Raw genomic sequence first — 15,612 nt, 5'->3', positions numbered from 1 at the left:
GGCCTGCACCAGGCCATTCATTATTTACAGAATGTTTCAAATGGGTTTAGTGTTGCTGCGCTGTGAACAGGTTGTGTGTGCGCACACATCCCCCCCTACAGACAATAGACCCGATCGGTGGAATCCATTGTGACTCTTGCATATCTAATGCAGAATCTCACGGTCCAGCGTCAACACGTGAGGGAGCAGGAGGACAAAGGTCTCACTGCAGCCGAGGGACGACTCACTCTCAGGAGTTGGACATCAGTGCAACACTCACATGTTAGAGGGACGACTCAAATCCAACTGATCTGGGATTGAACACAGCTGTGGACATGAAGCTGGCCTCGAAATATTGAAATATAATTTGTTTGATCAATACAATAATGTTACTAATCAAAGGCAATTCGTCCTTTTAAATAGACAATATTCATGAAAATTAGATCCACTGCTTCATACGGTCGTCATTCTCGCCAGAATTGTTAATATTGTGAAAAGCCATGAAAACTCAGACAGGAGGTCATAATTAATTTAAGATGTAAACGTGACTTTGGTCAAATATTCGTCACATGATCTTATTCAGTTAATCAGAAAATGCTGTTTATAGTTGTTATCAGTGTCTTATTGAGACTATTGTCTTAATAAGGTGAATATCAGTAAAACCTGTTTGTCTAATTGACTGTTCAGTTCATCAGGATTCACTCAGTGGGAGTTAATAGAGACACATTTCTGCGGTGATGGTAAATGCAACACAACTTTGAGTTTCTCTCCACACAACAGACAAGCTACTCTCATTATTTCTGATGAACCTCAGTGAGCGATCGATTTCTCTTAATGAGACGTAACACAAGTTATAATCCAGCTCTACAATGACACATTAAAGTGCTGATAGCCTGTAATACTGTGAAGCCAGTAATGACTTGATGCTACTAACAAGCTGTGTCTCCAGAATGACTCTCTGCAGTCAAACATCAACACAACTATCATTTAGATATTTGTTCTTATGTGAGAAATATTTCAAAACGTGTGTCTTTCTAGAGTCAAGTTTATTGATTATATCATGCGAGGCATATCTGTAAATGAAAAGTTAAGTTAAAAGACAAGAGATATTTTCATAATTCTGTTTTTTTTTACCTTTGGCACATTAAAGAATCTTCTGTGTTTTCCAGGGTGTATTTGAGTTGTGTAACTGTCGGTCAGCAGCTGAGGTGAAGAGGAAAGAAGAAGAAGTTTCGAGTCTGTTCAAGAGGAAGAGGCTGAAAAACTGTGAATGAACAGTTTCCTTATATGGTTACTGCCTTCCCCCGCTCCTCCGTCACATCCGGCCCTCTGAGTCATCTGTCTCTTTAAAACGCTGCGTTCAGGGACTCACTGACACTTCAGCTCATGTCTGAGGCTTTAAAGCCTGAACGTATTTGAAAAACACGAGGACTCCAACACATTTCACTCGGAGTTTCTGCTTAGTTCAAAATCGCTCGCTTTGGTACTGAGATTATATTTATCTTACTTATCTTGAGTATTTCTATTTCCTGCTGCTCTATATTTATTTCTCCACACTCCAGGGGTAAATATTACACATTTGAATCCACTATTTACATCACTAAGATATATACGTTCTCTTTAGATCATGGTTTTGCATGCAAAACAGAAATCAGGTTATAAAATATGAAGCACAGTTACAGACTAACCAGATGGATAGACTGATAGACAGACAAGACAGATATATATATATATCCCCTAAAGGGCATTTAGTCTAAAAACATGACGCTATGTCTGTTTCAGTTGGATTTGAATATCAGGGCGAAGTATCCCTTTAATGACCATAAACCAAACCTATCATATATGTGTTTAAGTTTGTTTTTTAACACCGGCAGTGCAAGAACATTTCCCTGCATCATATTCTTCCACTCGGGCCGCTCACGTGTTCTGTTAAGATATATTTTTTCCGGGAGACCCCTGAACGCAGCGGCCGCACATTCGCTGCCCCGTGAGAGGCGGGGGCGGAGGCTTGATCAGCGTCAGAATCCACCAATCACCGGCGGCCCAGCACTCAGGCCCGCCCCCTCGATGTGTACAGTACATTCCTCTCAGAGACGAAACGAAGTCACACGAAGAGAAGACGAGACGGAGAGTACACGACACCGTGTACTTTATCATGATTCTACTTTACTATACTCCATACATGAGGACTTTATATACGGAGATTTTATATACGAGGATACTTTAGAGACGAGGATACTTCCTGAGGATATTTACATCTGAGGATACTTTACATCTGAAGGTACTTTACACCTGAAGGTACTATACACATGATAATACTTTACACATGAAGCCGCTTTACACATTATAATACTTTACAAATGAGAATACTTAACACTTGATGATACATATCTGATGATACTTTACAGCGGAATATACTTTACATCTGATGATACTTTACATCGGAAGGTACTTTACACCTGAAGGTACTATACACATGAAAACACTTTACACATGAGAATACTAAATAGCTGATGATACTTTACAGCTGATGATACTTTACATTTTAGGATACATTACAGCTGATGATACTTTACAGCTGATGATACTTTACATCTGAGGATACTATACACATGATAGTACTTCCCACATGAAGATATTTACACATGATACTTTACACCTGATGATATTTTACTTGTGAGAATACTTTACATCTCAGGATAATTTACAGCTGATGATACTGTACATCTGAGGATACTTTACAGCTGATTATACTTTACATCTGAGGATAATTTACAGCTGATGATACTGTACATCTGAGGATACTTTACAGCTGATTATATTTTACATCTGAGGATACTTTACAGCTGATGATACTTTACATCTGAGTATACTATACACATGATAATAATTTACAAATGATACTTTACACCTGAGGATACTTACACCTGAAGATACGCTACACCTAATAATACTTTACACCTTATTCTTATTTTATTATCATCTGAAAACTAGTTTCTCCTCCTGGAGCTTTACTCTGAGCTGAAGTCTGTTACAGGCGTCAGGGGTCGCTCTGATTGGTCCTGAGTACAATAAATAATATTGTGTTTAAGTTTATATATAAGTAAGAGTTGAATTATTATCGTATTGTTTCATTCTAAAGGCTGTAAAGTGACGGACTGAGTTTGTTCTTCATACATTTGAATGTGTCGTGATATGAAATCACAGCTTGATTCTGCTCACGTGAGAAACTGTCATTAAAAGGGTTTGATTGTGTTTGTCATGAGTAAAGTGTGTGAGACACTGATGTGTCATAGATGAGTAGAGTCAGTCTGTGTCTGAATGTGACTCAGAGCAGCTCAAACCTCACACCCACCTTCCAAACGTCTGTGTCATATCAATATCTGTGAGAAACTCTACTTTAATGTTAGTACTTGGTTGGTTAGTATTTAAAGTGACACGTATTTTAAATTTTCATTTATGTATTTTGTATTTAAGTTGTGTGAAATAAACTAAACTAAAAGTAATCTTAAGTTGAGCTGATGTTTCTCTTCTGATCCAGTTCATATGAGTTGTGGTATCAGCTGCTTTACATCAGTCCTCATACGTGTTTGATCACATTCTAACTGATGGACTCTCTCTGATGAAGGTCCATGTTGGGTCGTGGCGTGAAGCGGAAGTGGAGCTGCCTGGAGGAGCTGGAGGTGGAGATGGCCCCGGCTGCAGTGACGGAGGAGAAGGAGCAGCGTGGGGAGGTGGAGCTCGTTGTGGCGCCGTCCAGATCCGAGACGAACCACCTGCAGCAGCGGCAGCGGGTGCTCGGCCTCTGTCTGGAGAAGCTGCAGCGGTACCAGGTCGGGATGGAGCTCAGCCTCCGCCGCTCGGTGCTGCTCATCAACACGCTCCGGCAGATCCAGGAGGACATGCAGAGCGACGGGGCTGGAGCCGGCAGCCCGGACGCTCCCCTCCAAGGCGTCCACCCTGACTCTCGTCTTCTCAGGGAGGACGGGCCGGTCACATGCCCGGGGTGTGCAGAGGGGGACAGGGACGACCTGCCTCTGTCTCCACCGCTGTCCCCTGAACTCTCCTCTCAGGAGGCAAACAGCTCGGCCAACCAGCAGAAACCCCCGCCCGCCACCACCATCAGTGCTTTTAGTGATGCAGTAAACGCCATGGGCTACCTCAGCGACCTCACCCTGGACGACATCTTTGAGGACATTGACACGTCCATGTATGAGACCTCAGATCTGCCTCCTGTCTGGTCGAGCAGCTCCTTGTGGCCCGTCAGCGTCTCCCTGTGGACGGACGAGGACGTGAAGATGCGCTCGCCAGGCCACGGCTCACCAGGGAGTCTGAATGAGCTGGACCACATCATGGAGATCCTGGTGAAGTGCTGACCACCAGGAGGAAGTCCGGGACGTTTACGACATTTGATCGATCAAAGCTTCTCAAACACTGATGTGAGGGTCGATGATGGTCCATTCAAGGCTCCGTTGGACATTTTACATGAAAACGAGTTTTTAACATCAGCTTTAAAACACGTTGCACTGTTTTGTAGTTGTGGCGTCAAACGGGAGAAAAAGACAAACGAGAGAATCTGCGTCTTTTCTCTGTACTATACTGTTTTACACTTCTGATATTTTATTGACCAAATCTTGAATCAGTTATTTAAGAAAATATTCTATAATTGTCACTTTACAGCAGCAGACAGAAAGTCCGGCTTCAGGAAGTGTTTCGTGAAATCTGTGAAAGGGGAATATTGCAGCACCTGGGAGGGAAGTGATGTAACGTCGGCTCGAAGCCATTTGACAGAGTTACATGTCAAAAGGGGATTTTCTCTCTAAATCAACAGACGCAGGTGGAACATGAAACGTCTCGAGTGTTAATGTCACTTTTCTCTGTTTGTTTTGTTTTTAAATTAAGTTTTCTTGTTAGTGAGTGAATCTGCTGCTCGGGAAGAAGGAACCTGAGCCGCTGTGGTGTGTGTTCGACCGGCCCCGGGTTGATCATTAATTGAAATCCCTTCAATTACTTGAAGAGGGTGTGCTTCAACCGGACGGGGGGGCAAAGGCCCGGGTTTCCCTTCGGCTCGGGGACTTGAACGCACCGTGTAGGATCTTTAAAGGAGAAACGAGCGGCCACGCCCACGTCCAATCACAAGAGGAGCTGGACTTTATTATTATTTATGAATGAAGATTCGAATCCGATTTTATTTGTGTATTTGTTGTTTGTATGAGTGCGACTGTAACTTATCGTTTACGCAGCGTGACGGCGGCCATTTTGCTTTTGGTGACCCCTCCTGTGGCACTGATCCGGATGAACTGTACAAGTAACATCCACGTGAACAGCTCCTCCTCATCGGCAGCTGGTGTTCAAATCCAACCGTGTGTTTCAAATGTCTGCTTCTGACCGAGGAGACGATCGCCTCGAGTCGACCACGACCCCCCATGTCTCAGAATTGTAAATAACAACAGATGTCTGTGTCTTTTAATGGCCTTGGTCATGTGAATTTTTATTGTTAAATGTTTTCATATGTGTTTCTACCTGAATCTCACGTCTGAGAGATAAAGAGATCAGAAGGTCGCGACGAGTCAAGATGCTCGACCTTCACTTCCTGTGGTTTACTCCTGTTCTACCTCCATGTGTCCGTGGACCTGGACTCTCCTGTGACTCTGTGTTACTGGTGGACATCATCTACAGCTGGTTATCTCATTGTCTGTGAACTGGGCTGATAATCCAACGCCACGCTGGACGACCAAAGCAATCCGTCCTCATCTCTGGTCTCATGTCCACAATGTGCCTTACTACTGGTTTTTGTATTATTGGTGTTGGGCCGTTTGTGGCCGTTTGGACTCGAGCCTCTTTGATAAAACAACCGAAGAACAGTGGGGGGGGGGGTTATGTAAACGCTCCGAGCCTCTGAACCGTCGTTGTTTCCTGCCTCTTCTCGGCCCTTTTGTTTTTTCGCTGCGCTCGCTGCACACGGCTGGCGTATGAGCTTAACACATCCTGACAGGCTGACAGTGAACTAGCTGAGGGAGGAGGTGGCAGCCCGGGCCAGGAGGGGGAAATAAGCAGTGGTGGAGGAGGAGGTGGGAGGAGGAGGAGGAGGCGGAGGGGGTGGAGGCTTGCGTCACTCGCTCAGGGGGAGGAGTTTCAAACTTGTTTTGCCCCGACTCGGACCAGGGTCCAATCACAGGAGGCGTGGGCGGAGCTGGCTGCTGCCTCAACAACAACTTGTTTTTCGCTCCTGATGCACAGACAGGGTTTGGACCAGCTGGATTTCAGCCTCTGGTTTTTATCCCACTTACATAATCCATCAGACAGAGAGAATCGAACCAACAGAAAGCTAGGAAGAGTTATTTATAATTGTTTGGGTCTTTAAAGCACAAGCTGTGTGTTTTTGACGATGATGTACATGTAACTGAAGGATTCTGGGTAATGAAAGGATAATTAATAATGTATTGTATTTTTCTGTGGAATATTTTATAGATTTTATTCAATGATACAGTAAAAGAAAAATGAATTCACGGTGTGAGTCGTTATTCCATTTACGCAACAACACTCTGAACTGGTTTGTGTCGTTTGTCGGGTCAAAGATATTAAAGACAAACAATAAAAATAATAATTACACGTCTGATATTCCAGCAAACCTCTGAAAACATATAAAACATGCCTGTGCAGCAGCCATGCATAAACAATGAGGTGCTCTATTGATTTCTGCCCTGAGTGTTGACTCACAGGCAAACATTCCTCTCAGGCTTCAGTAAAATCCTGCCTTTTCTGAAAGGCTTAACCCCGGACTGGACCTGATGCTGCTTTCAGACCTGCACGTTTTCCTGAAATCATCCAGAGGGGCTGAATGTGAGAAGTGTCAGCCCCCTTGTAACATGTCAGGGTGAGTCCATGTGAGGAAACGGCATGACATTGTGTGTTGATGAGGTTTCTAACACGTTGAAGGACGTGAAACTGGAACACAAATATCTCAGGCTGAAGAAGAGAGCACACGTAGAAGACGAAGACGTCAAATTGGAAAGACAAGGAGAATCTAGAGCTTTTGGAGAAGAGATAAAAACCCAAAGGCCTTACAGGATCAAACAAACTCGACCAATCCCTTTATTAAGTCTGGATAAATTGATCGGCCGATTTCAGACACGACCTGCAGGAAAAATCCAGAGTTCTGGCTATGAAAGTTAACCCAGAGGAGGAGGTGGGATGTTTCGGTTTAATATTTCATAGTAGCCTGCTCTTGCCCTCTGGTCTGAGATTACCAACCCAAGCTTTAACCTCTGACAGCTTCATTTCATCTGCTGTAACGTCAGAATGTGAAAACAACACGGAGGCTGTAAACTAAACGTGTCGTATTTATGATTTAAAACAAAACCTCATCTCCCCTTTAAATAAATCTGATTAATAATGAGCATGTTGTTCATGAAATCATCTGAATGGCTTTAAAACATGGACACGAGGTTTGTAAATGGCAAAAAAAAAAAAGAAACATCCGACATTATAATCTACAATTTAGAGCTAATGATGTTTAATGGTTAATGCGTGATGAGGTCAGAGCTGTTGTTCCGACTACGAGTGAATGTTCGTGAAGTCATTTTTCAGGGCGCAGCCTGCGAGTCTCAGCTCAGGGCAACAACCAGCCCTTTTTCATGTTCTTCTCATGCACTACAGAGGAGTCAAAGGAAAGTAGAGGCTGCCCCCTGCAGGAGGTTTCAAGTAAAGACAGGAGCATGCTGGTGCTGAGCATGACTGTGCAGATTCAGACCTTGTGTCCTGTTGTGTTTGTTGATGTTGTCGTGTTGTGTCTCTGCAGCTTCATCACCAGGGGCCGGAGTCCGATGCAGGGAATCTGAACTGATCACTTCCTGCAGAAATAAAACCCACAGGTTGTTCCAGTGAGTTAACGAGGTTCCTCCCACAGTCACTTAGTTCACTGGAAACTGTCCCAGTGCAGGAAAGTGTTGAGAGAGAAGCTGCATCTCGTGTTTCACCTTCTCCTCTGCTGCAGATCTGCAGCTGCATGAAAAGCTCGACTTAATAAGAACCAATGGGAAAATGCTCTGTGACCAAAAAACTGATATCATCTGCAAAATGCTCTTGAATGTTAAAAGTGAAAATTATCAAACTATGAACATGATGTAATTCAGAAGAGGCTCAGGGAGCGGGTTGGCCTTTTGAACTCTAGTTGCTTGTGTTGTCAGAAAAGCACCGAGATGTCACTAAATGGAAATAATCTAATAAAATACCATTTAATGTCATTTAGTGTCTGTAATTAGTCTAATTAACAACAACACAAAGCTTCCCACATGGCTGCTCCACGGAAAACTCAATTAACGGAGGCTCCACGGAGACTCAATCAGGCCTTTCACTGTTTATTTGTGTGTTTACATGTTGTTTTAACAAACTGAAAAGATAAACAGTGTAAAGAAGAAAAATAAACATATCAGATACGAGCTCCAGGACACAGGGAGAAATTTACACAGATCATCACTGGTTAGACTTCACATGTAGGGATAGAACCACAGATCAAACTGAGAATGAATGAGTTATCACTTTTACTGCATTTCCTCTGTGTTCATCTGTGAGAGTCAGACAGATAGAGAGAGAGATAGATGGAGAGATAGAGAGATAGACGGAGGGATAGAGAGATAAAGAGATAGATAGAGGGATAGATAGACAGATAGAGAGAGAGACGGAGAGATAGAGAGATAGATAGACAGATAGAGAGAGAGATAGATGGAGAGATAGACAGATAGACGGAGGGATAGAGAGATAAAGAGATAGATAGAGGGATAGATAGACAGATAGAGAGAGAGTCAGACAGATAGAGAGAGAGATAGATGGAGAGATAGAGAGATAGACGGAGGGATAGAGAGATAAAGAGATAGATAGAGGGACAGACAGACAGACAGACAGACAGACAGACAGACAGACAGACAGACAGACAGACAGACAGACAGACAGACAGACAGACAGATAGACAGATAGATAGATAGATAGATAGATAGATAGATAGATAGATATATAGATAGATAGATAGATAGATAGATAGATCTGATTCCACAGAAGCAGAGTTACAGTTGATGTCAGTGAGACGAGTTCAGGGAGTGGCCTCACATGAGGAGCAACACGTGCACGTCTGCACACAACCTCTGCTACAGCTTCCACTTAAACACGAGAGGAGAGCATCAGTCTATCGATCATCTATCATCTATCACTCTATCTATCTCTCCATCCATCTATCTGTCCATCTCCCTCAGATGACGCAGCACTCAGTGAAGGTGAACCTGAAGCTGTGGTGACCCTATGAATCCTGTGGAGCCTCAGTCTGGTGGTTTAATGTTTCTCTGCTGGCAGACGGTGGTTTTCTGCAGCGCAGTAAAACCAGTGTTTGGCTCAGGAAGCCTCCGTCCACCAGGATGACTCAGCAAAAACTCACAGGACAACAACACAGAGCTGCTGCAAAACAGTGGGACGGACGAGGGACGGAGGGACGGATACAGCAGCACTGGTCCATAAGCACCCTGTCGTAGTACTAGTACTGGTCAGTGTGCAGTGTTTATTACAAATTTATAGAATAAACAGTTACCTTTATAAACAATCTGCTACTATGTTAGTATTTCAAAATAGTACAAAGTACAAACAGAGCCATTTGTCCAATAAACACCGAGGATTCATGATCACAAACAATATGAATATAATAATCTAAATATAAAAAGACAAACACTGAATCCTCTAAATTAAGACGCTGGAACAAACGATCATTCCGTAGTTTTGCTTTAGAAATTATTTAATTTCGAAATATTTGTATGGAATTATCTGACCAATAAAATTTTTTTCTGATGATTGGCTAATTGATTAATTGTCAAATCGCTCCAGGACTATTTCACGTTATTGAGTTTTATATTTCTCCACAATTTCTTCCTAAAATCTGTATTTCATGTGAAGTTTTTATGTCTTTTTTTAGGTACTATACAAAAAAAGTTTATTTAACACTTTTCCTTAATGTAAAGAGACGATTTTTAAAGCAAAAGATGAATCAAGATGTCAAAAAGTAGAAAAGGCTGAATTTTAAACTGGAGGAGAATTAAACATCATGCATGTGTGAGTGACTTCCTGTCCTGTGACTGTGGGTAATTCCTCTCCTGATGAAGGCCGAGGCAGGAATGTGTGCGACAGGCTGCGAGGCTGAAGAACACATTCCTGTTTGTGCGATGATGTGTAAGTGATTTACAAGCTGCTCTCAGATCAGTGCAGATTCCAGTGCAGGTCCGGGAACTGACCCAAACCCCCCCCGCGCTCACGTAGAAACCGATTGGAAGCGGCTTCATTCATTCTTCACAGGGAGACAAGTTATCTGCTGGTATGTTGTTGTTTTTCGTGACGAGACCTGCTGACCGACTGGAGGACGGACAGATGGACTGATGGACAGAAGGACAGATGGACGGATGGACAGATGGACAGATGGACAGATGGACAGATGGACGGATGGACAGATGGAATGGATTGTAGCGCGGCGTTCTTGCAGAGGCCGCGACCCCTCGACCACGTGGACCCGCTAATTGAAAAGGGGAAACACGGGGGAAGTAAGAGGTCGGGTCAATTTGAAAAACAAAACAGAGAAACAAATTAAAGATGGAAAATCATGGAAAGAACTCGTGGAAACATTTAGACCAAACTTGCTATTTTGGCAAAACAAACAAACCAAACATCCTAAACAACAAACCAACACCAAACTAAACCACATGAGTATTTCTGCACCAAGATCTTAACTTATTTGGACTTTGGAATCAACACTGAAGATCATGTGTTGTCAGATATTATAGTAAAACCCAGTCTGGTGAGAAAATATCGGAGATATTGTGGAATCCGCTCGGTTCAATTCGCCCTCGTCGACCATGTTGAAGAAGTGAAAACTCCCAAACTCTGATCTCGTCCTTCTTGGGTCGTGCTCCACTCCGCCATCGAAGTTTAAAGGAAATCTGTCGAGTCATTTTTGAGTTATCCTGCTGACTAATAAACAGGATCAAAACATAACCTAATAATCGGTACTAAACAGAAACAGGTTCTTCTCTGGTTCATTTCAAAATCAACTGAATTCAAAATCAAACATTAATCTGAACACATGATGGCGTGAGAAAAGCAGGAAACTCGTTCATATGTCAAAACTATTGATAGTGAATTTCATTATTTTATTAATAATATTTCAGCTCAGGGTTGTTTTCCACCTTTCAGTTGTTTTATAAATAAATGAGTCGAAGCGTTGCAGGATTTTTCTTGTCTGAAAACGAATTAAAGTCCAGGAACAAGAGCGACACTGTGGCCGAGCGGCGGGCGGTGGAATCGAATCTTCTCTCAAATGAATTATAATTAAAGCTGCAGAGGTCATTAGAGGTCGTTGGTGTGGTCGTCACATGATGAGCAGCAGATTTGAAAACTGTAATCACCTTCATCACTGATTGTAGTTACACACCTGCAGGTCTACAACAACACAATTAATCGAGCTGCCACTGGAATGATGGGAATCGAACCCTACTTGACTATTAGCCAAACCCAACCTGAATTCAACCTTAACTTAAGCCTTAACCTTAACTTAACCACATCTTAATCTGGACCTTATCCTGAACCTAACCACATTCAGCTCTGCACACGACGTCCAGCACACAAACACTAAAAAGGGACATTTATTAGTATCTCTGCAGCATCATCACAGAACAAGAGACACACAAAGCAACACAATCTCACACATTCAGACCCTGGTAGTGTGAGTCTAGGTCAGTGCAGCTCAGATGTTGTGAGGGACAGAATGTCTCTGCAGTCTCCTGAACACGTCCTCTTCTGTCCAGCTTCCATGGAGAATGAAATGATGCTCGATGCATGAAGACAGAAGTCTGACGCTGCCGAGAAGAAAGCGTGACGTCCACGTTCGCTGTTACACAACTCACTACTACTGGAATGTTTAACACAACTAATTCGCTTCGGTGAAGTCGACAAAACCTTAAAGTTAGGACGTGAACACATCTCCAGTTATTACGAGGGCGAAGATAAAGAAAGAGAAAATCAGGATTTCAAGCCGTTTGTGCTTCTTCTTTTCAAACACTTTTCAATAAACACACTAACAAACAGGAACTTTGTCCTTTAACACAACTTTGTGCTGCAAAATAATGTCTCGCATGTCAAAGACGAAATAAAAGAATTAATCGAAAGTCTCAACATGTTTGTTTTAGTCACATTATCCGGTTGTTCCTCTTTTCCCTCAGTGCTCGACGGGCGGAGTCACACATAGAAACATGCAGAAGGTGAAACTGATGGAATCACGAGGGCGTCGCCGAGGACCAGAACCAGAACACCCAGTCATCCCAGTTAACGCTCTGTTCTCATTTCCTGTCAAATCTTAAAGTGAACTGTCAAATCAAATCAAAAACCTTTAACCTTTAACTCTTTACTGATCTTTAACTTTTATTCTCATTGGTCTCCTTTTATCTTGTGTCGTGCTTTTAAATGTAAATAAAGTTTCTTGTTATTAATAATTATTGTAACGAACGGAGATGTTTGTGTGTTTGTTCTCCACTGATGAACATGAGGTGTTTTTCTTCATCACACTCGACTCCGACAGAGAACACGGCTCTGGATCTATTCACACACTGTCCCCCTGGAACCTCAAGTATGAAGATCTGGAATAAAATCTTCCAGTCTGTGTTGTGTGTGTGTGTGTGTGTGTGTGTTTGTGTGTGTTTGTGTGTGTTTGTGTGCACACACTATGAGGCACCATGTGACTCTGGCTCTTGGGAATCGTCAGGCTTTCTGTTCACAGCTCGTCAGGTGAATTCTCTGGGAACTGAAGTCGTGCACCTTCATCTCTCACATCAGCGTAACTGCAACAAATCCTTCAGAACCGTTTTAGACACAAGGAATGAACTCTTTGAAACCGTTAGAACCGAGACGGACCCTGTTGTCTCCTCTCGCTCTGATTCAGCTGCACATCCACAAGAGGAAAGTTGATTTTTATTGCTCTAGTTTATTAACTATTTTAAATACTAAAGAAAGGAAGCTGTCACAGATGCACAGATGTTTTCAGTCTTTTGTTTTATTGGATGAAATGACCTGAAGAGTCTCATGATGAACACACAATAATTACACTACGTTCAGTCTTTCTTTTGTGTTTGTTTTGTGTTTGTAACGCACTGACAAACACCAAAACCCAACAGTCCCATTAAGAAACCAGATTTAAAAGAATTTGATCCAGATTTTTAACTGAATTTGCACCAACTTGCACAAACTCACCGGATCAGTCGCCTTCATTTGATTTAGTATTGATTCTTTGCTCATGTCCTGTATCACTGAGTCAAATCAGTGTTTTCCATTAATGAAATAAAAAGAATGAACTCTGAGGGAAACGCTGCAGAGAAAGTGAAACTAACCTCCTGGATCGGCCTGTTAATCCGGATCCGAACCCAAACTGTAATGGATTCCTTCCAGAACCACTGTGGAATCCTAACAATCTGTTGTGTAGTTGTTTGTGTAATCCTGCTGAATAACAGAAAGACAAAACATAACCTTCTAATAAAAATTCAACTATGCTAAAAGCTGCTGGGATGGAGTTTCACATTTGTACTGGGAGGAAAGTGTGGGAATCGTGGTCGTGTTCATTCTGCAAGAGTTTGCATTCAGACGGCTACGGGACAGATCTCTATGTAACGACACACACAAACACACACCCACACACGAACACACACTGACTCAGACAGTTCGATTTCACAGAATTACTCCACATGACAGAAATAGTCCAGCCGTTCATGGTCAAGAAATCCAGGATTTTTTCTTTAACATTGTTGAATAATGTGTTCAGAGGTCCGATGTGACCGGAGGATAAGAGACAAACCTCAGAACAACACAATCAGTTGTTGGGGGACATTGTTCCCTGGACTTGTGTCTTTTGCATCTCAGGTTACATGTTCTCTGATGAACGCTACACAAAAGTAAAGTGAGACAATGACGATGAGAAAATGAACAAATAGCTTTGATGCAGTTTTTACCACAAGTGACAGAGAAAGATGAAGCTGTTCGGTTCGTGGTGGACCTCTCTCTCTCTCTCTCTCTCTCTCTCTCTCTCTCTCTCTCTCTCTCTCTCTCTCTCTCTCCGGTCAGAAATTGATTTAGGTTTCTTTTTCCTGAACTGAGGCCAACACTAAATGCTGTGTCACTTTGGGCGACTCGTGGCCAAGAAGGAGAATAGAGACATGAGGAGAGATTATCTCATTTGTCTGGAAGTTATTCGAAACTGAGCTCTCAAATCAGTTCTCAACCAAAATGTGATCCTGATGCATGATGGGATAATTTTGTGGTATTTATTCCCCAATCATTTGAATAATTGCACATGTTCTGTTTTATTGGATTGAGTTGCTGCTTCACTGGGATGTAACCCACACCAGCTGAGCACAGCTTGAGACTGGGGCCTAAAAATATCTGTTCTGATACCTGATGACATCAGATCCTCGCCGTGTGGACACGCCCGGCCTGGATATGAAACTCTGCGCTGATACTGCGGAACTCGTGTTTTTATACTTGTTCTATTCTTGCCTTTCAGTGGTTTTTATAAACACTTGTAAAAAAAAATATATAAAAGTTATCCGATACACAAGCTTCCTGTCGCCACAGTGCTGCCTTGGCTGTTTCTCTGTGGTATTGATCCGGGTCCAACGAGGCTAATGCAGCGCTAGCTTCACCTCACTTAGCCCTGACGATCACACACCCAGAGGAGCGGGGGGGGGGGGGGCAGCGAGGAGCTGTGGAGATTTGTGGGACGTTTCCCAGTGGGCAGGTAAAGAGTCCTAATAGATGTTCTCATAAACCCTGATGCTGACAGGGGGGATGTGAGCAAACAGCTCAGAACTTCTATCAGGAGGAAGAAACGAGAGAAATGAATGTAGCATCATTATAAAAACTAGGACAGGAATCAACTCCTGCATTTCTTCTGTCAGTGTTCGGTTTATACTCATTGTTTTAATCGTTTGGTCCCAAAAATGGCACAAAAAGAAACTGACATCACAATTCAAATGTCTTCTTTTGTCCAATCAACTGCTCAAAACACCCAAATGCTCCATTTAATAGAAATAGAGCAGAAAGAAGCAACACATTTCAATATGTTAATGTTGACATTTAGTTTCAAAATAACTGTCAATATGTAACTTGTGCTAATTCTATATATTTCTATGTGCAATCCTGTTCACTTCATATTAAAGTTAATTAAATGTGATGTTTATAAACATAATATTGCTGCTCTATGTTCACATTTCTATTTCTATATCTCATTATGTTTATGTTGTATTTCTACTTATTTATTCATTTTTTTCTGCTGTAACGTGGTAAATGTAAACCCTGTGGATCGTGAAGGATCATCCTGTCTAATCGGATCTTATCTTAAATCCTTGAATCATCTTTTCAGGAGATGAAGGAACACAAACTAACAAACAAATCGATTATCAAAGTAGATTTGTTTGTCCATCAACTAAGCGATTTATTGATTTATTGATTTATTCTCTGTAATGTTTCTGTTTTGTTCTCACTCAGCCTCCGAGGCCAGGACGACAGACAGGCTGTGTCTGTACTGATTTCCCTCTCACGCATTCCCAGCAGGAATCTCCA

The 15,612-nt window shown here is 42.3% G+C and overlaps 1 protein-coding gene across 3 annotated transcripts; it reads left to right on the top strand.

Moving 5' to 3' along the window:
- The first annotated feature begins 1,955 nt into the window (after positions 1–1,955).
- Positions 1,956–5,165, top strand: si:dkey-177p2.6 (uncharacterized protein LOC568712 homolog). 3 transcript variants are annotated; one of them, XM_062397438.1, is made up of 2 exons: positions 1,956–2,260; positions 3,608–5,165. In XM_062397438.1, the coding sequence occupies exon 2, from the start codon at positions 3,612–3,614 to the stop codon at positions 4,353–4,355; it is 744 nt and encodes a 247-aa protein (XP_062253422.1). In that variant the 5' UTR covers positions 1,956–2,260; positions 3,608–3,611; the 3' UTR covers positions 4,356–5,165. The 3 variants fall into 3 exon arrangements, with proteins under 3 accessions (XP_062253422.1, XP_062253421.1, XP_062253423.1); XM_062397437.1 differs by having other exon boundaries at positions 1,956–2,277; XM_062397439.1 differs by lacking the exon at positions 1,956–2,260 and adding an exon at positions 2,286–2,444.
- Positions 5,166–15,612: the final 10,447 nt, after the last annotated feature.

This window comes from Platichthys flesus, chromosome 10 (genome assembly GCF_949316205.1).
Source record: "Platichthys flesus chromosome 10, fPlaFle2.1, whole genome shotgun sequence".
NCBI classification, from domain to species: Eukaryota; Metazoa; Chordata; class Actinopteri; order Pleuronectiformes; family Pleuronectidae; genus Platichthys; species Platichthys flesus.
The sequence above is the reverse complement of the archived record's forward strand: the minus strand, read 5'-3'. Positions and strand labels throughout refer to the sequence as shown.